General features: G+C 48.9%; 1 protein-coding gene across 3 annotated transcripts in view; it reads left to right on the top strand.

The window, feature by feature from the left end:
* Sez6l (seizure related 6 homolog like) overlaps window positions 1–23439 on the top strand; it is a 175687-nt gene that overhangs the window by 91809 nt on the left and 60439 nt on the right. For all 3 annotated transcript variants that reach the window (XM_063226026.1, XM_063226025.1, XM_063226024.1), the window contains exon 2: window positions 22215–22967. In XM_063226026.1, coding sequence (XP_063082096.1) covers window positions 22215–22967 — 753 coding nt within the window. The remainder of the gene's footprint in view (window positions 1–22214; window positions 22968–23439) is intronic.

Genomic DNA, 23439 nt, shown 5'->3' with positions numbered 1-23439 from the left:
TTGCCCCTACCTATGGGTACACGTAAGAGTTAAAGGAAATATACAAGTAGACTACTTAGTGCAGGACTTGCTCTTCAGTCTCTGCATCACTAGACGAGTAGAATGGTGTGTAGGTCAGCATGGGCAGGCCTGTGGGATTGAATGGAAGTCCCTGTGATTCCAGAGTCTGGGTTCTCCCTGATGCCTTTCACCTTCCTAAGCTGTGTGTAACGGACACCTGTGTGTCCAGTCCTGCACAGCATCATCTCACTTGACCTTTCCAACAGCCATCTAGAATGGATGGTTATTTCTGCTTATTATACAGGGACCTCGAGGGCGATTCTCCCTGCAAACTTGCTCTCCCCTGGCTCAGCACCCCACACAGGAGGGATGCCTGTACCCTTTACCTCTCCTCCAGCAGAAGCCCAGGGGTGGCCCTTGACTGTTTGCCTCCCTGCCCCCATCCTGCCCCTCATCCAGCCCAGCCAGGACTTCCGGATTCTGAACAGCTCTGCCCTGAATCTGCTCACCTTTCGGTCCCTGTGATTCATCATCTCTCACCTGGAGATGTCCGTTTGCTTCCACCTCTCCTCCTTTCCAAGCTCCAGTCAGAAAGGAGAAGGATTGTTACAAATCCGGCCAGGTCACCTCTTGCCCCCATGTAGAAGCCACAGTTGATCTTGCAATGCATCTCAGCCCTTCAAGTGGGCAGCAAAGGTGACCTTTGGCTGCCTCTCAGATGAAGGATTCCAATCACAGAACCTCGTGCCTGTAGCCCAAAGAATAAGGCCAGGATCATTCTAATTCTGGATTCTCAGCGTGCTCTCAAGCACCACAGGGGACTGTGCTAATGTCTGACTGTGGCAAGGGCATCGTGGGTGACAACAAGCTGGAGACTTGGATTCAGGGCCTCGGCTGGTGCCCTGAGTGTGCTACTTTCCAGCGATGTGATCATGCACAAGTTACTTAATCTGTCTGAGCATCAACTCTGTTCACTATAAAAACACAAATGAGGAAGATGCTTAGCAAGCTGCACACTGTGAAGTTTTTAACCCCAAAATAAGGCACTAGATTGAATCCTATGGAATGGCTGACTTGAACTTTTTCTTCTTTAACATACAAAAACTGTCATTTCATACATTCACACTTCAAATCAAGGGTTAGCAAACATATTCCCTGAAGAGCAAGAGAGCAAATGTTTTAGCCAGTGATGGTTTTTCTCCCTCTGAGACAACCATTCAGCTCTGATGGCAGGAGAGCAGCCATCAACAATAGCTAAAAAAAAAAAAAAAAATGCACAGCCAAGTCTCGGTGAAACTGTATTTATGGGCTGGGGATTTGGCTCAGTGGCATAAGCACCTGCCTGGCAAGTGTTAGGTTGTGAGTTCCAGCCCCAGTACAAAAAAGAAAAAAAAAAAAACCTTTTTTTAAAAAACCCAAAATATAAATGAAGAGCAAAATGAAAGACAGATAATAAGAAACAGGAAGATAGGTTTTTTTGTTTTTGTTTTTGTTTTTAAGCAAATGGGAACAAGACCAAAGATGGAGGGAGGGGAACAGGATGAAAACTAGAATTGAAATGTGTTCAGGATCTGTACCAGCTCCTCATGAGGAAAGTGATCATTGTGTTCTGCAAGCATATACTGATAAAATTGAAAAAAAAAATAAAAACGTTGGGGGCCCAGATTCAGTCAGAGATCGCAGTTTGCCAATACCTGCTTTAAATCCACAGGCTGACTGTTGTCAAAAGGGAGGGGGATGGCCGGGATGTGAGGTGTGGAGTTTCTGTGGAGTGCATGTGAGTGTCTGCCTGGCACAGTGCCCAGCGAGCAGTAAATACAAGTTCACTTCCTCCCTTCTCAGATCCACTGCAGAAAAGGGCATCTTAGGGACACTGCCGTGGACACCTCAGGGCCAACGTGTCTTCACGCTGCCTTGATGTGCAGTGGGCTGGGAGAGGCTCACGGACCCCTTCTCCTCTTCCCTCCTCCTCCCCCCACTCTCCTATGCCAGGTACAGAGCTGCAGGTCTCCAAATCCACGCCCTGGAAGCCTCTCCCCATGGCTGGGCCTCTCTGCAGACGGAACCTAGGAGGAGATGATGATGTAGCTGAGGCAAGGTTTTGCAAACCACCTCATCTGAGTTGTCTTCTGACCTGAGTTTTGTGTTTAACCCTCCGCCCACTTCCTGGAGGCTGGAAAGAGCCTCGGAGTCTGATTCGCATTCAGCTCTGCCTGTGTGCATGGAAACTCATGCCTGAAACTTCAGAGCTGGGGAGGAAACAAATGCTCTGCCAAATTAGGCCAAGTAATACCCGTCTTCTCCAGAGGGAAATTGTTTAAATAGCATCAAAATCAATTTCCGTGCCATTAAATATTCTGGTCTGTGTTTTAATTGAGACGATTACACATTCTCCAAAAAGAGAAGAGCTATTTGAAGAGATGCATTTTCTCCCCTCTTTCTCTCTCTCTGGAAATGACTAGGAAAGCACCTCGGGGAGACGGAGGCCACCCGTTATTCTGTCTCTGTTTCGATTCATCTTCTTTAGAGCTAACCTGCCTTGTTATTTTGCTTTAAGGAATAAAAATGGAGATCGGAGAGGTTTGCAGGTACTGGGCACTGTGAGTTCTTCACATAGAATAAACCAGGCCACCCCCTCTCCGCCTCCTCAAGCACCCACCTCTGCTGTTGGTCGCATGCATTGGGTGCTGTCCTTTCTGTAACATCCCAGGAGCTGCAGGGTGTGTTTGGTTAAGGGGATGGGGAGTGCAGGCTGTCCTCAACCTGTGCTGCCTCTGGTCCTCCCCCATTCAGTACACACCTTGAGTGAATCCTCCAGGGCCAGGCCCTCACTCTGGCTCCCTGAAGGAGCCCTGAAGGAGCCCGGCAGGAGTCAGGGAGCCCTAGTCTGAAGGGGAAGACGTGGAAAACAAGCCATTGGAATGCAAGACAGCACTGCCGGGAGTGTTCCTGCCTCTCACGTCCTGGCTGCAGCCTTTATTAGTGGAATTCTTTGTTTCAGATCTGGCTTTCCTCTCCAGGTCAGTGATGCTCATGCTGTGGGAGCCCTGGGGAAAGAGCAGCTGTCTCTTCCAAAGGGATGTGAAGAAGTCTCTATGAAGAGATGGCATCAGGGCCAGGACATTTGGAGGCTGGCACACTGCCAGTGAGGGGGATGGTTTGCCAGAAGAGGGAATGAAAATCATGGTAATAGAACGCAACCCAGAGCTCACAGGTAGTTAGCATTTACTACGTCCTAGGCCCCGGGCATGTATCTGCTCACTTAATTCTCATTACTGCTTTATGGAATGATTTCTTTTGTCCCCTCATCTCAGGTAAAGAGACTGAGGTCACCAAGGTTAATTGTCTGGGCTCCCGTCTTTAGAGAGTGACAAAGGTTTTCAGAGGACTTAGTGATTCTGGGATTCCAGGCAGGGCTGGAACCTTTGGTTTCCCACCGCCTTTCTGAAGCATGAAGGCTGGCACAGCTGTGAAGTCAGTGTTGGTAGACAGGACCTGAGGTTGGCACCCAACACCTTTCTGTGGAGAGTCTTGAAGAGCCTTAAAGATTTTGTACTTCCGTTTGCAGTCCAGTATATCCAAACAGGAATTTTGTGGTAAATAAGGAAGATATGGATAAAGAGGGTAGTGGGAGAGAATTCATACACAGATGATTTGGAAAACTTGATTTTCAATAAGCTGAACACGGTTTCTTTTTGCTGCAGGGCTTGTCAGAGCCTTTACCATGAAGCTAGGCATCAGATTGTCCAAGAGGAGCTGTGAGCTCACTTTTTTTCGTGGCCTTCTTCCCAACAGCCCACAGAACAGTGACTCTGGAGGTTGCCGACAGGGAGATGGAGATGTGGGGAGGGGTAAGGTAGGGGTGGCATGGTCCGATGAGAGGCTCTGCAGGGCTGCAGGGAAGAGGGCAGAGGCCATGGAGGCAAGAGTTAGTCTGAGACTTTGCAGACAGGGTGGCCCGGGCCCCCATCTGGCCTATTGGCATCAAAGCCTGGCTTCTTTCTCCTCCAGTGGGTCCACTGGGGAAAATCCCACTTCATACATATGGTAGTGTTCAAACAATGCAGTGTTGCTTCTGTAGAGAACAATGGGCCAGCTTTCAGGGCAGTTTAATGACAGTGGCATATCGCCCAGGCTATCAATTAAATTCCAATCCAATTTCCTTGCAAAGCACCCTCTGCCTGGGGTGTTCCCTTTTAACATGGAGCAGATCTGTCTGGGGAGGCAGGAAGATGGATGGGCCAAAGCGCACAATGACTGTGTCTTGCACACGGGCCAGGCTCTCAGAGCTCGTCTCCTTTCCTAAGGAGGTCATCCAGGAACAGAAATCAGGCAGAATTAGATCGTGGCACAGTTTAAAGTGAGAGGAGGGGTTTTGTGTCCCTCAACCCCTCCCTCCCTGGGTTACTGAAGGGGAAACTGAGGCTCAGCAAGAAAGGGGCAACTCGGCCAGAGTCATACAACTAACGGTTGAGCTTTTTTGACTGGCCTCTGGCTTCTGCTGCTACTCCATTACAGTCCTCTTCAGCAGCCAGAAGCAGGAAGAGGGATCTACTGCCTGAATCCAGGAACAAACTGCTTATGCTCACAACTCTCCAGAATAAGATGGTGGTGGGATGGAGCAGGGCACGCATAGGCCAGCTTTTCTTCAGCAGACACTACTGACTGATGTGTGGCCTGTCTGGGTCTTTGTTGGGGCTGCAGGAGCTTGTCCTGTGTGTGATAGGACATTTCTATATCCTTGGTCTCTGACCAGCGCAGGATAGTAGCACTCCTAACCCTGGCACAGTAACCTAAAATATCTGCAGACATTGCCAGCAAGTTGAGAGCCACTGGCTCTGAAAAATCCCAGGGAACAAGATGTGTTCAAAGGAGGGCCAGGAAATAAATGCTAGTGGTTTTCTGGTGGTCAGGCCTTTGGCATGAACTGCATCTCTCCAAGCCCACTTTGCTTATCCAGAAGATGAGAGAAACAATTTCTCTTTCATGAGGTCTTTGCTCTAGAGCCATAGTTGGAAGTGTGTGCTGTACAGGAAGAAATGTTACCGAAATCTCATGACTCAGTAGAGTGCCAGTGAGTGCAACCAGGCTGATATAAGGCATAGCTTGAGTATTATGGGCTGTCCTTTCCCCGTGCCCAAAACTCCTGAAGGCAAAAGTTCTCAGACATCAAAGGACTCACCCACAGTACTGGATAAATGCAGATTCCTTGGTTTCACCCCCTGTGCTGGAAATCTAGTCTGGGGCATCTGGCTGAAGCCTGAGAAGGCACATTTTAGAGACTGGTCCCAGGAGACTCTGCTACAAGTGGGCTTGGGGCACCGTTGGTTAGGAGAAAGTTACTCTCGGCCCCAGACTCTGCCTGGGCCATACTCACAGCTATCTGGAGGGGGGCTAAGGGCTTAAATGAATGCATAAACCTAGAGAATGGGAAGAAGAGAGTGTCCCCCGCATGGTCCTACAGCTCTCATAGGATGTTGTCTGGGGATCTGGGCACTCACTGTAATTTTTACATCCCTTTGGAAATTTGAGGTTTGCCTCGGCCTGCATCCCATCAGCCTCCTGCCTTTATTTTTCATCTGCTACTTACGCGGTGTGACTGCCTCCCACACATATTTTGATGCCCGCATCACCTAGTCTCTGATCAAAAATTATGGTAAAACGCTGTCTTGTCAGGAGGCTAATAAAGCGTGTTATCCTGTCTGTCACAGATGCTGTGTTTGCTATCCACCGAGGTCCTGCATTAATCTCCTTTGCACGCGGTCACAAGAAGCAGAGTGAACTGGGGGAGGATTGATAGTGAATGATCTCACCCCCTGAAGAGAGCAGGAAAAGGGGGAGCAGTGAGAGGAGAGAACTCATCCCCAAAAAGGAAGGAAAGGAGGGGAGTTGGGAAGAGCACTGGGGAAAGAGTACAGAGGACCAACCACCCAAGGAGTGCTGAAGGACACTTGCCCCAGAATTGGACAGACCCAGGGACAGTGCTACACTGGTTTTGGGAAACTTCATGTTGATAATTTTTCTGAGCCTCAGTTTCCATACCAGGAAAATGTAACAAAACTCAGGCCCTGACTCAGACAGACGAATGGTAGCATATTAAGCCCTGTTCTCAGAGCGTGTGGTAAGGGCTCAGCTGCCAGGAGCCATCATAAGGGGGTTCAGTGAGAAGTGACCGAAAAAGACAGTGTATGCTTGCTTTTAAAAAATGCATTACAGTAAAAGACATTAACTGCCTTCAAAATCCTCCTTGCTTTGAATCCACGTCTCTCATTCTTGCCATTTGCTGAAACAGTTCCAGACAATCTTCTTTTGTGATTATTAGGGCACCATCGTGACTGCCCCTGCATCCAACCAACACACTTCCCTCTCATGCTCATTTTGACTTTAGGGAAGAGCAGGGAGTGGCATGATGGCAGATCTGTGAATAAAGTTGGTGAAGACACACTGTGTGTTTTTAGGATCCTGTCTTTCTGCTGGATGACATTTGACAGCAGCCTTGACCACATTTTTTAATCATGCCTCCTAAAGACACTCACAAAAGAGAATTTCCAGAACTGCTTCAGAATGTACCAAGAGCAATAGGATAAGTGTGCTTGAAGCCAGAGGGATAAGTGGCAATCTGCCTTTCACTGAGGTAATTTTTTTACTTCAAACTTCATTGTATTTTTCAATCACTCTTTATATGATTTACACCTTTACAATGGTGCAAGAGCAATGTGCCTTGAGTAGAAACCATACTTAGAAGTTCAAATTTCTACATTTTTCTAGGTTAGTGACATGTGACACAGTCACCGCTTGCAGTGTCAGAGAGTAACAATCATAGGAGAAGCCACTGACACCCCACAGTGTGCTGTGCTGCTGGGCTGTGGTCTTTGGAGGTTCTGTGTACTCAGAATTTCATATATGCATTTTCAGCTTATCACATGATTAAATGTGATGGGTGGGTCGGGACACAGTCCCATTGTGTGTCCAGGAGCATCTGTGTTGTTATTGCCATATTCGTTACTTCCTGTGTAATTAATATTGGCCAAATTACTTCCCTCCCTGAGCCTCAGTTTCCTTGACTATAAAAAAAAAAAAACCTTTCCTTTTCAACTCTAAAAATATGCACAAAACGATGGGCTTGAATGCTAGGAGCAGAATTATCAGAAATGTTGGAGACAGAGCTGTGGGTAGCGGTCACTGTGCCATGTGACACATGCCTGTGCTTCTGTGTGGGTGACAGCTGAGTGGCCCTTGTGAAAGAAACAGCACAAAGATGGGATGGAAAGACTCAGGAGGCAGCTTGCAGAGAGGAGCTGCAGGCCCAGGCCCTCTGAGGTCCGTTGTAGAAGCGTCCAGGTTCATCCTTCCTTCTCTCTGTGGACCCCTCTTCCTCCCTGGGTGGGGGTGGGATGCTTAGCCTCCAGCTGAAAGCCTGGGGCCCCTGGGGGACTCCTGGCATTCCCTCCTGTGCCCCGAGCTCCCAACCCAGGCCTGCAGGGGTGGCCCCACTGAAGCCTCAGGACAGGTGAAGCCACCCCAGGTTCGCTTCCTACTGAGTAAAAGCAGAGCTGCCGACAGCAGTCCCATTCCAGGGCCGAAGGATGCAGATGTCAGAGGAAAGAGCAGCGTGTCTGCTGGCCCTGGGAGATGGACATTTGCACTGCCATGATCTCTGAGCACCCTCTTTACCTGTGCAATGGTTTGGGTTTTTGTCAAACTATAGATGTGATGTTTGCATCTGGCTTCATTACCAAGTTCTTGAACCATAGAAACCACAGAAAAAATACAAATCGTAACTATTACTAGTATTTCATAAATAACATTGGGTTTCTCTTGCTTGCTCAGCTGATCATAGCATCACAGGAAAGCAGACAAATACATTTTCTTCATCCAAATCAGAAGTTTTTCTTAAATCTTTGGCAGTGTCTGCTGAAGACAGAATGTTATATTCTACAACCAACATTCTTTGGGTGATGTTCCTAACAGAAATGGGTGTACGTGTATGCCAAAACACACGTCACAGAGCGGTGATAGTTGTGCCCTTCACAATAGCCAAGTGGAAGCACCCTAATGCCCATCAGCAGCAGAATGGGTCAGTGGTGGTGTGGTCACTGGGTGGAACACTAAGTGGCCATGAAAAAGGAACAAGATTTCACTCCACACAATAATATGGATGCCTCTCACAGATACAATTTGAGTAAAAGTGATCAGATACAAGAGGATGCCACATAACTATCACAGCCATCAAAACTAATCCATGGCAACTAGACAGTGCAGGGGCTGGCTGTGCGGGAAGTGGCTCAGAGGATGTCAGGTGATGCATATGGTATTCCTCACCTTGGGCTTTCCACAGCCACATACTGGCTGGAGCTGAGGACGGACACAGGGAGAGTCATGCTATCTCCCCTACTGTCAGGTGCCAGCCCGGCTGCATCTGTTATCTTATGCCACGTGGGAAACCCAGCTGCGCAGGCCGGAGGGAGGACTGGCCTGGGGCACTCCTTGCCCCTGGTTCCACAGCTGCAGGTGTTGAGTGCCTTGCAAAGGGACAAGCAGAGGCTCCAATGTGATCTCCCATTCCTCTCTCTCCTGCCAGTGTAGACCCGGGGCTGATTCCACGTGTCTTATGCCTCCTGCCACAGTGCTGAGCACAATTTCAGCTGGCATCACATTTCCAGTGAGGGTCATTGAGAACCGTGTGAGGGAATGAATGCATGAATGAATGAATTGCCATTGTGGAAATTAAATAAAATAATGTCTTTAAGATGCTTTTAACATGCAGTCTCACTGTTTGAATGTCCACGCTATATGCTTTAATTTTGTAACTTGAACAACTATTTCTAAGATGACAATATGTAATCTATTAACTAGTGATTTCCTACTGTTTATTTTTTCTGAAATTCTGTATAACTTGTACCCTTTTCTGTTTTTTTTCTCCTTAAATAAAATTTTTAAAAAAATTTTTTTAAAAAGATGCTTTTAATAGAACCTAAAGTGGAGTAAGGCATTTTAGTAGACAAATAGGGTTTGAATCCCAGATCCTGCCTGTGTGTTCTCAGGGAGTGAATTCTCCCTCTGATCCTCAGTTTCTCCATCTGCAAAATGTAGAAAGTAGCAGTCGCCACATCCCAGAGGGGCTCTGTGGGTCGGTGAAAACCTGTGTGTGGAGCATTCCAGAAGGCTCCCCAAGCATCCCTGTCTCTATGAGACATGGATGGAGGGGCCAGAAGCAAGCTGCCCTCGCTGCTCCTGGAAACGGGGCACCAGTGCCCACTGCTCTGTCCCTGTCTGCCCTGCTCTGCCCTTCCTGTTGTTCTGTGTCACAGCCCCGCATGGGCTAAGGCATCCATGGCAGAGTTGGCTGCTACGTGAATAAGAGTATATTTCACCCTGGGAGATGGCCCGGTGCCACCATGCAGGCACAGCGCCTGTGAAGGGGTCCAGGTGGGTGCCTGGCACTGAGGCACACTGTGCCGACCCTCTGCACACCCTAGCCCTGCCCTGGCACCTGCTCCCACACAGGGAGCGCCTCTGCCCGCGCCTCTGCCCGCACACAGCCTAGGCATTGTCCTTGTTGGCAGCAGGAATTCATTAGGTTCTGGGCATGGGTTGGCTGGATGCCAGGAAGCAACTTCAAGGCACAGGAAGTGGAGGGTGGAGGATGGAGGAGCCTACAGCGTGGTACGCAGTGGGCCAGCCTGCACCAGGATGTGCCTGCCTTGACTGTGCCGGTTCAGGGTAGAGTGGTCTGTGGTGCACCCCTCACCCCCAGCATGGCTCAGACACTTAGGACATGACTGAGGGATGGGATGGGATGATGGAATGGAATGGGATGGGGAGGATGCAATGATGAATTGGATGGATTGGTGGATGAACAGCGGGAGTCAGGGACAGATGGCTGGCTGGCGGGAATAGTCTGAGATGGGATGCGAACGGATGGGAAAGGTATGGAAAGGAGATGGGATGCGGTGCGATGAGATGGACTAAAATGAGCCTCTTATTCTCCTATTTGGAGCCCAGTACTTCTGGAGTTGACTCGGAGGTCAGCTGATACATACCTGGCGTGGACACAGCCACCTGAGAGAGCAGGGGCGGGAGACAAGTAGGGACTAGTTATCCCTGCAAACCCCAGAGTTCCTAGCCATGCCCCAGAAGACAAGATACCCCTTAAAATAACCTATCAGAAAGACATCAGATCTGGAATGAATATCACAGGCTTCTTAAACTGTGTCTGCACACACCATCACCACCTCATCACCAATTCTTTAGCCACATTGCTTTGGCCAAGTGACTAAACTTCCCTAAGCCTCTGTTTCCTCATTTACCGGATGGGGCAATGCCATTACCCACCTCCCAGCTCAGTGAGCGCAGTAAACAAGGTGTCCCACACGGACGTCCTGACCTGAGGACCTGGCTCATCACCACTTACATCCATGGTCCCCATCGTCACCCTTATCAGAGATGACTCCCAGCCTCCTGCCTCACTCCTGGGCCAAGCCTTGTGCTCTCATTTTTGGCTATCAGGTACCAGTAACCCCCAAGACCCTCTCATGTTCAATAATTTGCTAAAGGAGACTCACAGAGTTCAGACACACCATCACATCCAGCATTGTGGCTCATGACAGGAAAAGATCACAGCATAAGTTCAGCAAACATATGCAGACAGCAGCTGGGAGGCCCAGGCTCACTCCAGGTGTCTGCCCAGCACTGTCTCCTGGGCAGTCCCCACCCACTTTCTCAGTGGCAGCACCACAGCCTCAGTCACAGAGCACTGCCCATCAGGGAGCAGCACTGCCCTTGCAACCAGGCTTTCTCTTGACAGCTTGTCACACATGCCTGACTGACCCCCCTGTGGATGATCTGAGCCTCTGGCCCCTCCTGAGGTCCAGGTGACACTAAGGCTGAGGCCCCATCATAAATCACAACATTAACATAGACTGCTGTGGCCAAAGCCCCCAAGTGACAGAAGCACTCTTCTCAGGCAGGAGGCTCCAAGGGCTTGGAGGTCACCTCCCAGGAGCCAAAGGCAAGGCCATTCTTTGCAATGTGCAGGATGTGGACAACAAGACCTGCTGAGTTAATACCACATCTGAGGATGCTCCTGCCCCGTATATAAAATGCCATAGTATTTGCATACAACCTACACGTCTCCTCCCATAGACCTCAAATCATCTCCTGCTGTTCTATAATACCTCATGCAGTGAAATGCTGTGTAAACAGCTGTTCTGCTGTGTCCTCGTGGGAATCATGAAAAAGAAAAAAAGTCCGCATGCGAGGTACCGACGTAGGCTATTTTCCCCAAATATTGTGGATCTGTAGTGGGTGGAGAGCGGCTGACTGTGCTGTCATTCCTCCCACGGTTCTGCTGGAAGAAAGGATTCCACTATCAGAGGGTGTGTTGAGGCCCAGAGATGAGAATGGGCTTTCCAAGGCCACGGGGCGAGTTTCTGAGGCATGCACGTCCCAGCCCTGAGGTTTCCTGTCACAGTCCTCAGTTTGCACATCTGTCAGATAAGGATGTTAGATCATCACCCCCGTCTCTCAGACACCCCTGGGTTCTGGCTTTGAAGAAGTTATTCTCTTACTATTTTCTGCACTCCAGGGCTCAGTTGAAATGCTTGTTGTCTGCTATCTTGGGGGGCACAAGTATGTTTTTCCCTCCCAAGGGTCCTAGGAGTGGGGCGTCACTGGAGACCTTTCAACCAGAGTAGGTCCTGAGCCCATCTGCTCGTCTCCTCCAGACATAGGTTGGGGGGTCCAGCAGCTCCTCACTGTATTCTGCCCTTGCCAAGTATCAACTGTGTCAGCTCTCCTAGAATGTCAGTGTCCTCACCACTAAAATGAAGAAAACAAAATTACTTCTCTCATGGGACGCTCTGAATGTCCCCCACAAACAGAGTCATTGCTTACTGAGTTATTTCTAACTGGACAGCTCCCATCTCTGCTACAAGACCAATTAACCCTCGCATTTGTAAAAAGCTTTTTTGACATCTCCATACTCAGCCATACGCATGGCTCCCCTGCCCAGGCAAAGGTTACTGTCCAAACTCTACAGAATGGGAAGCTGAGTTTTTGGGAGATGGAATTTGCTCACAGTCACATAGTAATTTTGGGGGGAAGAACCAATCCCTTAAACTCAGGTCTCCTGATACCCTGGATCTTTATAATTATCTGACATTGTCTTGATTATCATGAGTATATCCTGTTAAGCTTCCCAGATTGCTGGTCTGATCTTCGTTCTCTGTATTCTCATCTTTATGGCTCACTTCCTCCCCCGCACACTGTCTGGGTTCATCTCTAAGTCTTACATTCATCTACATGAGCACATAGGTAATTGAAACTAGATAGATTTCCCACCCAGGGCTTCCTCTTTGCGCTGTCTGGTGTATCTGCCTCTCTCCCTCAGTGACCCACACATTTTCATGTACACTAATAAACCACACTGCCACACTCCAGGGAGTGAATGGCGTGGGGATGGAGGGGGAGTGGACCTGCAGATGGGGAAGGAAAGGAGTGTTCAAATGCTAATTGACCAGCAGCAATGTCGTCCCTGGTAATCAGGTTGTTAAAGGCACAAGGGCTGGATGGCATCCGTGTGTCAACAGCAGCCCAGGTGTCTTCTCAGAGAGAATGGGGGCAGTGCCCATTGATGCCCTGATGGGATGTATCTGTGCAAGAAAGAATGTCCAAGGCTTTCTGAGCTCAACATGAAGAACAGAGGAGGTCCATGGGGAGGGGCAGCTCACAGAAGACAATGTCAGATAATTACACTGAGGCTCCTCCGGCATGTACAAGCTTGCCCTTCCGCCCTGCTACCAGTCCCCTGGGCCACCACAGCAGGTCCCAGAGGACCCCGGTCTGTGCACATATGTGGCCTGCTGTGCATTGTACATAGTGACAAAATTTCCCTTCCATCCACATGGCTGTGGTAGTTTGAATGATGCCAGAAAAATGAAGGAACCAAAGAATGAATTCCTCAGCCCTGCTTCTGTTCATCCAGAAAAAACAGCACGCTTCTGATGCAAGTGGACGGGCTGGGCTTATCCAGGGAGAAGCTTGCCTTCTTCATGATAACTAGTACAGATGGGGCATCCCTCTTCTGAAATGCTTGGGACCAGAAGTGTTTCAAGTTACAGATTTGTTCACACTTGTGGCTGTTTGCATATGGAGAATAAGGTATCTTGGTGTAGGCCCAAGTCTATAAACAAAATTTTACATGATAATTTTATACAATACTTGAAATAATTTTGTACATGAGGCAAAGTTTCATGGTGCAGAATTTCCCATTTGGGGTGTCATAGCTATGCTCAACCAGTTTCAGATTTTGGAACATTGTAAATTGTCAATGTATTATGTAAACCACCTACAAGTCTATAACTCGTCGCTTAGAGGTGGGCTTTGTCTAACTGGTAGAGCCTTTTTCATCATGCTACAGAAATATTCATGATTTGTTAAACAAATATTTATCAGGGGCCTACTATGTCCTGGAATCATGGCCATGGAATAGGTTCTGGGAGACAGTGATAAACAGGGGTCACACAATTCTTGTCCTTAGGACATTTCCCTCAGCAAGGAAGGCAGGGAGAAGCCAGGTGGCTTGACAGTGTGATCAGTGCTTTGACTTCTTTCTGGTGTTGTTATGAGTTAAGAAAAAGAGAATAAACTAAGCATGGTGGTGCACGCCTGGAATCTCAGCACTCAGGAGGTTGAGGTAGGAGGATCACCGTGAGTTCGAGGCTGGCCTGAACTGCAGAGCAAAACCCCGTCTCCAAAAGACCAAAACATAAATAAAATTCTAAGGATTAAATAAAAAATAAAGAAAAGAAAAAGAGAATAAATTCAACATGTGCAAAGGTGAGAGATGTGGGTGCTCCTCGATTTACAATGACATTACATCCCAGTAAAGCTATTGTAAATTGGAAATAAGTCCTAAAAGAATTTAGTATGTCTAACCTGAGATACTGGTTGTTTGCTGTTGAGTCACATCCTATTTCATCCCATCCTTTCTCCTCTTCTCTCTCCTTCCTTCTTCTCTGATGAATTGAACAAATATTAAATTTCTCCTACATCAAAGTCACTATTGTAGGTGATAGAAAACGTTACAGTGAACAAGGTAAATCAAGTTCATATCTGTTTACCTTTCACTCAGTTCTTCCTTAACTTAGTTTTCAGAGTGGACACAGGGAAAGCACACTGCCCTGCGTGCAGGACAATGGCATGGACATCTAGAGGTGGCCGGACAGCTTCCAAACACCCAGGCATTCTGCACATGGTTGCTACTGGGTAGAGGCCACATCACAGAGACAGACAACAAGGAAACAAATTTCCGAAATTAACTCAGATTGCAATAAGGTCTCTAATGGGAAAGAGATACAGAGAGCTAAGGAGAATCTTGGAGAAGGGTAGCTGAGACCTGAAGGGGGAGAGGGAGCCAGCCAAGCAGAGGCACAAAGGAAGAGCGTTCCACACACGTGTGAAGGCCCCAAGGAGGAGAATGAGTTTAGAAGTGAAAGATGCAGGAGAAAAAGTATGCGTGGCCGTCCTGGAGTGAGAGGGAAGAAATGGGAAGAGATGCCTGGGAGAGAAGTTCAAAGCCAGAGCCGTAGGCTTTGTTGCCCATTAAAAGGAAGTTTGATCTTATTCTCAGTGTGAAGCTTCTGGTGGGCTTTTGGCAGAAAGGGTATATGGTCTGATTCACACTTTTAAAGAACTACCCACTTGTCGCTCAGGATTTTTGTTTCCGACTTAAAACTTAAGGTCTGATCACTTGACCGTTTCTGAGAGCTCCTCTGTTATAAATTGGGGCTGTTAAAATCAGGTGGGGATGTATGGGAGGAAGCCTACAGTGCCAGATGTCCCGCACATATACACAGAGCCACATTTGTCTGTTGAAGGTACAGGACATCAGTGGTCCTTCAGTGTCACCCACAGTCTGAAGAGTACCTGCTGGAAAAGCAGAGTGTGCTAGCAGAGTCTGGAGTGCGTGTGCTTAATTAACCCACGTAAGACACGCAAGATCATGAGGCCCGTTCAGTAGGCTCTCTAAAGACCCCAGTCTCCAACCAGCAGACCGGGCAACCGGGACAGTCACAGCTCGTCTTGATCCTCCCCTCTGATCTTAACCAAAAGAGTTACAAGAGGTCCAGCTCAATGGGCTGCACTGCTGCTGTGGAGCAGGGCTGCAGATTCACACTGCGCTGTGCTCTCCAGCCCTCCCGTGCTAGGAACTCCAGCCTGGTCTCCTCCCCAGACTTGGCCATTGTAGTATGGTGAGGCAGGTCACAGACTGGGACCAACGCTGGGCCTGGCTTCCAGAAGGCAGCCACTCCTGGAGAACGCCAAGGAATTTTTTAGAAGCACACCACACCTCTGTCCAATTGCCCTGGACTCCAGTGCAGTGGGCCCAGCCCCAGTCACCCGAAGCAAAGAAGCTGGAAAGCAAACGCTCTCTCACAAAAGAGTTAGGGCTGAGCAATGGGTCTTCACTGTTCTGGAAGATGATTTTTTCTGCAGCAATCAAAACTTTAAATACTTACATCTTCTGAATGAGCAATGCTATTGTTAGGGTGAGTTGCTGCAGAAGTTGCCTGCACATATTTATCAAAGATGCATACTAATTGCTGTGTTCATGAGGGGGACAAGAGGGAAATGACAACGATATAGTAAAATCAGCAGGAGACTTTTAATAGCACAGATATTTATTTTACAGTAGACACTTAAATAGAATACGAGTGTTACACATGCACTGCCATGGAAATATATCCATAGTGGATTGTAACTGAAGGGCTGGCGAAATACTTTTGGTATTAAATACTATACAGCAGTGAAAATGAATCAGTAATGACACTATCAGCATGGATGAATCCTAAAAAGTACCAAGCCAAAGGAAAAGAAGGGGGAAAAAGCAATTTACAGGAACATTCATATGATCTGACATATTTATATAAAGTGTCATATACATGTACAAACTCCCCAGAATAAATGTGATCATTATGTACTACAAACACATACAAATTTTTTTGCCTTTTTGAGACAGGGTCTCACTATGCAGTTCAGGCTGGCCTTGAGCTCACTTTGTAGCCCAGACTGATCTTGAACTCACAATGATCCTCCTGCCTCAGCCTCTCGAGTGCTGGGACTACAGGCGTGAGCCACCATGCCCGGCCTCACATACAAATTTTTAAAATAAGTAAAAAAAAAAAAAACAAAACAGAGTTTTAAAGCATGCCACATAACACCACCCATAGTTCAGAAATATTCATATCCATGATAAATAAAATAACAAACAAAAATAACAACAACAATGGTAATCAAACCGTTGACATGCACGCAGTAAATGAGAATGTTAAACACTAAATGTGGGACGGTAGTTACTTCCGACAGGTGCAGAAGAAACAGTGTCACAGGCGGGAATAGACACGGGCTTGACTGTGCTGATTGTATTGTGTTGCTAAGCAGACAGTGTACCTGCACGGTACACTGTCGCCTTTGTCTGTCAGTCCTTTGAAGGACTGAACTGTTTCACGATCCAGCGCTCAGTGAGAGGCGGAGCAGTCTGTGCCAAGTGATCACTTTGTGAATGCTCGCGCAGAGAGAACACGGCAGCTCTGCCCGCACCGGCTGACTGGCCGCCCTGGGAGCGCTGTGTGGCAGGAGCAAGACTATATTCCTCTCTCTGATGATCCCACGCACTAAGCTGGTGTGGCCTCGTCCTTCGCAATGGGATAGTGAGGTCCGAGGTGTCTCGTGCTTAGCAATGGGCCGTGACTAGAACAGAAACATTCCAGACTCCCGGCCCGCCCCCCAGGTGCTAGCACGTCTTACACGGTAAATGCATGCTATTTTGTGTCAATATGGCTCATTTGGACATTAAACAAGACCTCATTAACGCAGGTGCCATTTAAAAGGTGGGATCGATTGGTACCCAGGTCAGTGGGGGAAAAGGTGCTTATACTGTCAGTTGCCTCTCTTTTGGGGATTCCTTAATGTTTCTGAATGAACTATTTCATGGGGGAAAGTATTTGACAATGTGGAAAAGGAAAGTGCCTGAGAAACAACGTGAAAAGTGTCTAACTACCTCCACCTTGTTCTCTCACCTTGGACAGACCACTGCCCCTCTGTGCCTTGCTTCTGTCATGTGTGTGCACACGTGTGGCTGTGTGTAAAATAGGGAAATAAAAGTATCACCCTCATAGGATTGCTTGGGGGGTGGGATAAACCCCAAGCAAGGAGGCCCTTTGTGGGGTGTCAGTCACCCCCTGAAGCCAGAATTGCTAGCATGGGTGTGCAGGGCAAGGGTGCAGGGCCATAGAATTGCATATCTTGCTCTTTTCACTGAGTGTTGGTCCAGGGGAATCCACAGCTCTGTCTCCTTGGTCCCATCGAGGGGTGACATGACACCATTGTACCAGCAGATGCTACCGTATGAAACTCTGAGCCTTTCCCAGCCACGCTACTATTCCTGGGCCTGTAAGGCACAGTCAGTGCTTCAGGTTCCAGATCTGTGCTTTTCCCACTGCAGTGGGGCGCTTGCCAGTACACTCTCCCATCCCCCTGTCTAAGTTAGAAAAAAGGAGAGAGACAGAGAGAGAGAGAGACAGAGAGAGATACAGAGAGAGAGGTGCTTCCTCACAATTTGGATGACAGAACAGGAGCTCAGTCACCATCTCTGTCAGCCTGCCCTGATAGACAGAAGAGCAATACCCACATGCCTTTAATTAAAACTCTATCTCTTCTTTCTGATCTCTGTGTTTGGTTATCTGTGTGTGACTGTCGTCCTAAATTCTTGATGGCAGGGGACGTATCTTAAGAGTACTAAGTGTTAGCTAAGGAGAAAGCTGGTGCCCTGTACTGTCGCTGGTGGGTGGAAGGATGAATGGATGGATTGACAGTATCTGAAGATAGCACCGAATGTCCACGATAAAGGATCAACCAGGTGTGACAACTGAAACTGACATTTTTAACAGCTCTGAGCAAAAAGGAGTAGATTTAACTCAATGGTCATGGGGGCCCCAAGAAAACTGGTCCATTAGAGCAAGTTATTAAGTTTCTGGGTCTCTGCAGCACTGGAATCCAATTTAGACTAATTCTCCGTGGGACTTGGCTTTGCCTGACGCTCACCTGGCTGACAGCCCAGCTGTGGGCAAGGCCCACAGGCAGCACATATGCAGACCACAAATACACACTCAACTGTCTTGGACTTGGCTTGGAGTATGGCGTTAACAGCAAGATCCCACATTCCATGGGACCTGTGCAAGGGGACAAGTCGAGGCAGCGATGTATCTGTGGGATGCACCACTGCCCTAAACCTGCAGATTTTCAGTGGGAAGGGGCTGACGCTCCACCAGCTGTTTTTGCTTCCTCAGTGGTCCCAGCAACAGTGATTGGCCCCTGCTCACCCAGGAGGGTGGGATCCATGGCTGGGAGAGGAATCCATCATGGATTCTCTTCTCCCACATATCCTTCTGTACAATCAGCAGTATTCTGATCTTGGAGCCCCCCCCACACACACACACTAGGGGGAGTTGTAGCCCTTGGCAAAAATCACAGCCACCCCTGTTTCCTGCCACGGACAACCTGGAGAAAGAAATGAAGCAGAAATGGAAAGCAGAAATGAAGAGGATCACGTAGCAAATCAGGAGATCAGGAGATCACCGGTCCCTGAGTAGCTTCTCTGATTGCCCTGCCAGGGAAATGCAAAGCAAATCTTCAACCAGCTGGCATGACACGTCACTTCAGTTAGAATGGCTGTTATCAGAAGATAAAAGCTAACAAACGCTGGTGAGGATGCAGAGAGCGAACACTTACACATTGCTGGTAGAAATGTAGATTAGTTTGCCCATGAGGAGAAAAGTATAAAGGTTCCTTCAAAAACTAAAACTAAGGCTGGGATTTAGCTGAGAGGGGCAGTGCCTGCCTGGAAAGCATGAGGTCCTGGGTTCTATTTCCAGTACAAAAGAAAACCCTAAAACTGCATCTACCAACCATGTGATCCAGCTCTCCCTTTACTGGCTATGACCAAGGTGCTCTTCAGCTGGCAGGTGGGCAAAGATAATGTGGTGTGTGCGCATGCTCGCAAACACACACACACACACACACACACACACACACACACACACACACACACCATGGAATAATACCATTTGGCCTTAAAAATAATGAGCTCCGTCATTTGCAGCAACCTGGAAGGACCTCAAGGACATCATGTTAAGGTGAAATAAACCAGACACAGAAAGGCAAGTATCACACGTTCTCACTCATTTGTAAAACCAAAATCATAAAGCAGAGTGAGTGGCCGCTAGAGACCAGACAAGGGACGCTTGAGGGTGTGGGATACAGAGAGGTTAGGTAGCAAGTAACAGATGCAGTCAGAGGGGGGATTTGTTTCAGTGTCTTGTGATACAATGGGGCAGATATAGCCCACACAAATCTGTCTTTCAAAATAACTAGAAAACGAGAATTCAGATCAACAATTGACAGAGGTATTTTTCAATCTTCAAATTACCCAGATTCCCAGCTGGAAATTCAGACTTGATGAGTCTGAACTCAGGTTGGGATAGAGTGGGCTTCTCCTATGGGAATTTGACAAGGAAAAGAGAAGGCACCATCAAAGCTGAGAGGGAGAGAGTAAAAGACAATGCCCTGTATTTCTTACAATACTGACTGGCATGGTCTTTGAGGACAGGAAAGCCTAAAATAAAACCCAGCTTTGCTGTGACCTTAAAAGTCATTTAGTGGGCTGGGGATTTAGCTCAGAGGCATAAGTGCCTACCTGACAAGCACGAGGTCATGAGTTCGATCCCATATACCAAAAGAAAAAAAGTCAAAGTCATTTAATACCCCAAAGCCTCAGTTTTCTCATCTGTAAAATAGGTACAATAATTTCTGCCTGAGAAAGTGGAGAAAAAGATCAAGGAGACGATAAGTACAAAGACATCCCTGACAACTATTTGGCACTGAATGTAGAAAACAAAATAAAATATTATAAATATCGCTGTTATTATGGTCACAGTGCATTGTCATCTCTCTGTGTGCAAATGCACACCCCCCCATACTTACCATCGAAGGCACATATTTGGGAAGAGGCTACCTGGCCATGGGACCCAACAGAAGTCATCGGCCAGTGCAGCGAGACAGCCTCTTACCTGAATCAGCAGGGTTAACAAACAGCTCTGAGAATAATTGTCAATTACTTGGTTGTTTCAAAGCCCAACAAGGTCAGAGCTGGAAGGGCCCTTGTGTCCTGTCGAGTGTGGCTGTCCACTTCACACACAGGGAGCAGCAGAGAACTTCAAAGCACTCCGGGGATTAGTGACCAAGACAGGACCACTGTTAAGGTCTCCTGACCCCTGGCCCCAGCCAAGCTCTTTGCAGCAAACCTTTCCACAGCTAGCTCCCTGGGGCAGGGGCCCTCACCCATCACCCTTTGCTCTCAGGTCCCGTGACCTCTTCTCACTCTGTAATCTATCTGCAAAGGCGGGTACCACCAATCATTTGAGAAAAGTCACAAAGAACACAAAAGCCACAGCATCTTGAGCAAACTCACTTCTCATCAGATCCTCTGAGATGGACAGAAAGAATATCACACCTGTGAAGAAGAGAGAGCTGAGCCTCAGAACGGGGAATGGGCCTGCTCAAGCTCACTGGGCGGGGACTTCAGCAGGCAAGACTCTAACCCAGGGGTACCTCTGGAGCCTCCATACGCCCCCAGCTTGGGCCAGGAAGCCTGCTTCTCCCCTGAATGACCTTGACCCGCCCTCTTGCAGCCCATACCACCCGTGCTGGATTGAACATGCGCTGGAAGTCAGTGCTCTACACTACATGTTCATCAGTGCTGTTGCAAACTGTTGCAGTCTTTAGATGAAGCCGCCGCCACCGACTGCAGAAAAGTAAATGACCCTTCCCAGTTGTTGCTCAAATAAATTTAACTTACAAAGGGCTGGGCGATTGGCTGGGTGAGCAAGCATCTCTGTGGGAAATGGACAGAGACAGTCGTCAGTCCAAGGGCCTCTGTCCCCGGGACGCAATTTCTCTCTAGCTCTGTCCCAGTCCACAATGACAATGACAAGAGTGAAAACCCGTGAGGGCAGCTGGCACCGACCCAGCACTCACCGAGACCGAGCACCGTCCGAAGTGCTCTGCAGGCGCTGACTCACTGGATGACAAGAGCCCCAGGAAAGTGGGAACAGTGGCCCCACTGAGGAAAGCAAGGGTCAGACAAGGGGAGTCAGAAACCCACAATTGGGGGAGAAAGGCCTCAAACGAGTGAATGAAGCTGGTTTCCAACACAATTCTGCCGGAAAGCTGCCTGGAGCCGCCCTTTTTATAAAATAACCGCAGCCCGTCCCCTGATTCCCATGTTCACTTAGGCTTCTTTGACTTTGCAATGGTGCAAAAGCGACAGGCATGCAGTAGGAACTGTACATGGCATTCTCAGCTCGCACTGCGCTGGAGCACAGCCCCCTGATGCAATGCGTGGCAGGGACCCAAGCTCCCTGTCACCCCCAATCAAGAGTAGACACCCGGCACCCTGTCGTGTGCCATCGCTAAGATACTCGGTATTAGGTGCAGCTGGGGCGTTTTCAGCTTCTGGTATTTTCAACTGTGAGCAAAATCTCTATCATAACTGTAGATGGTTTTACTTTCAAAACAAGTTATAAGGATACTACAGAGTGGGCAAGGCCCATCAGAGCCCACTCTATCCCTGTCACCCTCTGCCTGCACCCTTTTGTAGTCCTCTTCTGTCCCCAGCTCAGCCAGGCCTCCCCGGGCCTCCACCCATCCCTCATTTTCTGAATCTGCTTTAGGAAACTGAATTGTCCAATCTTCCTGTTTCTTATAAGGTTATTTTCATATTATTTTATTAAAAAGTTTCAGGACCCTGCCACCCTGAGCCAGGACACACAGCTTGAACAAGTCAGTACTGCCTGAATCCTCCTTGTAGCTCAGGACCCTTGTGCAATGAACATGTGCAGCCCTACAGGTTAGAAGCCTGTCCTCTCAGCTGTCACATGGAATGTAACTGTCCTCACCCCACATGATACATGGACAACTAGATGGTGAGACTCTTGTGATGGAGGAATGGGAGGGGAGGAGAAGACTGAGCGGCAGGCCTGGCCAGCCTTGGGTACCAGCCTTAAGAGGGCCGGACACCCCCACCTCAAGTCTGGCAGATGGTTAGTCCTCCACTTCAGCCCCAAGCTTACTGTGTCTTTTCTCCTGTCCCCAAGATGCTGGCCCACAGGGACACGCTGGCTCCCCGGGTACCCACCTCCTGCCCTCTGCAGCGCTGGAGAGCAGCAGCCTAAGCCAGGACAGCCCTGAAGATGACATCACCGTGGCTCCTCCAAACCCTTCACAGTCAGGAGAAGAACTGGGTGAGCTAGAGCCGGAAGGGACAGTCCCTTCTGTGCACCACCACCCCTCCATCCTGTCATCACTCCCCCCAGAGGTGGCCGGAGTGACATATGCACTCATCCCCAAGAAGAAGCTGCCTCTCAAGCTGGTGACCTCGGCCCGGAAGCAGCTGAGGCCCAAGGCCACCTCTGCTTCTGCTACTGACTCTGCCAGGGCTGGGGTGCACGCCACAGCCTCTATGGGGCCGGGTCCCCACTCCTCCACTGAGAAGCCCCACTCAGTGGGGGACTTGGATGCAGGAGCTGCCTCGCAGCCATCCTCAGAGGGGCCAGTCTGGCTGCAGGGCAAGGAGGCCTCGGTTCCCACAACCCCTGAGCCCCTGCAGATCTCCCCGTTCACCTCGCAGCCCTTGGTGGCTCACACGCTCCTGCAGAGGCCAGAGCCAGGGGACCCGGCCTCGAGCGCACAAGAGGAGGCCCCTGAGACACCCTCTGAGGACTCCAGCCCTGGCGCCCTGATGGACAAGGGTGACAACGATCTGACTGGGTCAGCCTCGGAGGAGAGCCAGGAGACCACCACGTCCACCATCATCACCACCACAGTCATCACCACGGAGCAGGCCCCAGGTAGGCAGCCCCATGGCTCAAGGCCTCCTGTGGCAGTGGCCGAGGACTCCCTAGCCCGGGCAGGCCAGAGTCTGGTTCTGTAGTTTAAATTAACACTCCCATTTTTAAAGATGAAACAACTGATGCCCTCAGACTCCCAAGCCACACAGTTGCCTTTTCCCAGTATATTTGGGACCTCAGGGTCCATGCACTCAACCAAACAAAGAAAATTATCAGGAAAAAAAAAAACTGTATCTGTGCTGAACATGTACAGACTTTTTCTTACCACTTTCCCCTAAACCACACAGTGTCACTGCTGTTTATACAGCAGTCACTCTGCCTTGGGGGTTGTGCGTAACCCCAAGATGATTTAAATCCCGTGGGGAGAGGTGTGGAGGTTCTGTGCAAATCCTGACCGGAGAGGCTCGAGCACCTGTGGGCTTTGGTATCCTAGGCGGTCCCGGAGCCAGGCTCCCGTGAGCATCAGGGCAGA

The sequence above is a fragment of the Cavia porcellus genome, unplaced genomic scaffold, assembly GCF_034190915.1.
Source record: "Cavia porcellus strain 051 isolate PalLab524CR breed Dunkin Hartley unplaced genomic scaffold, mCavPor4.1 scaffold_16, whole genome shotgun sequence".
Lineage (NCBI taxonomy): Eukaryota > Metazoa > Chordata > Mammalia > Rodentia > Caviidae > Cavia > Cavia porcellus.
This window is presented reverse-complemented; position numbering and strand designations above follow the sequence as displayed.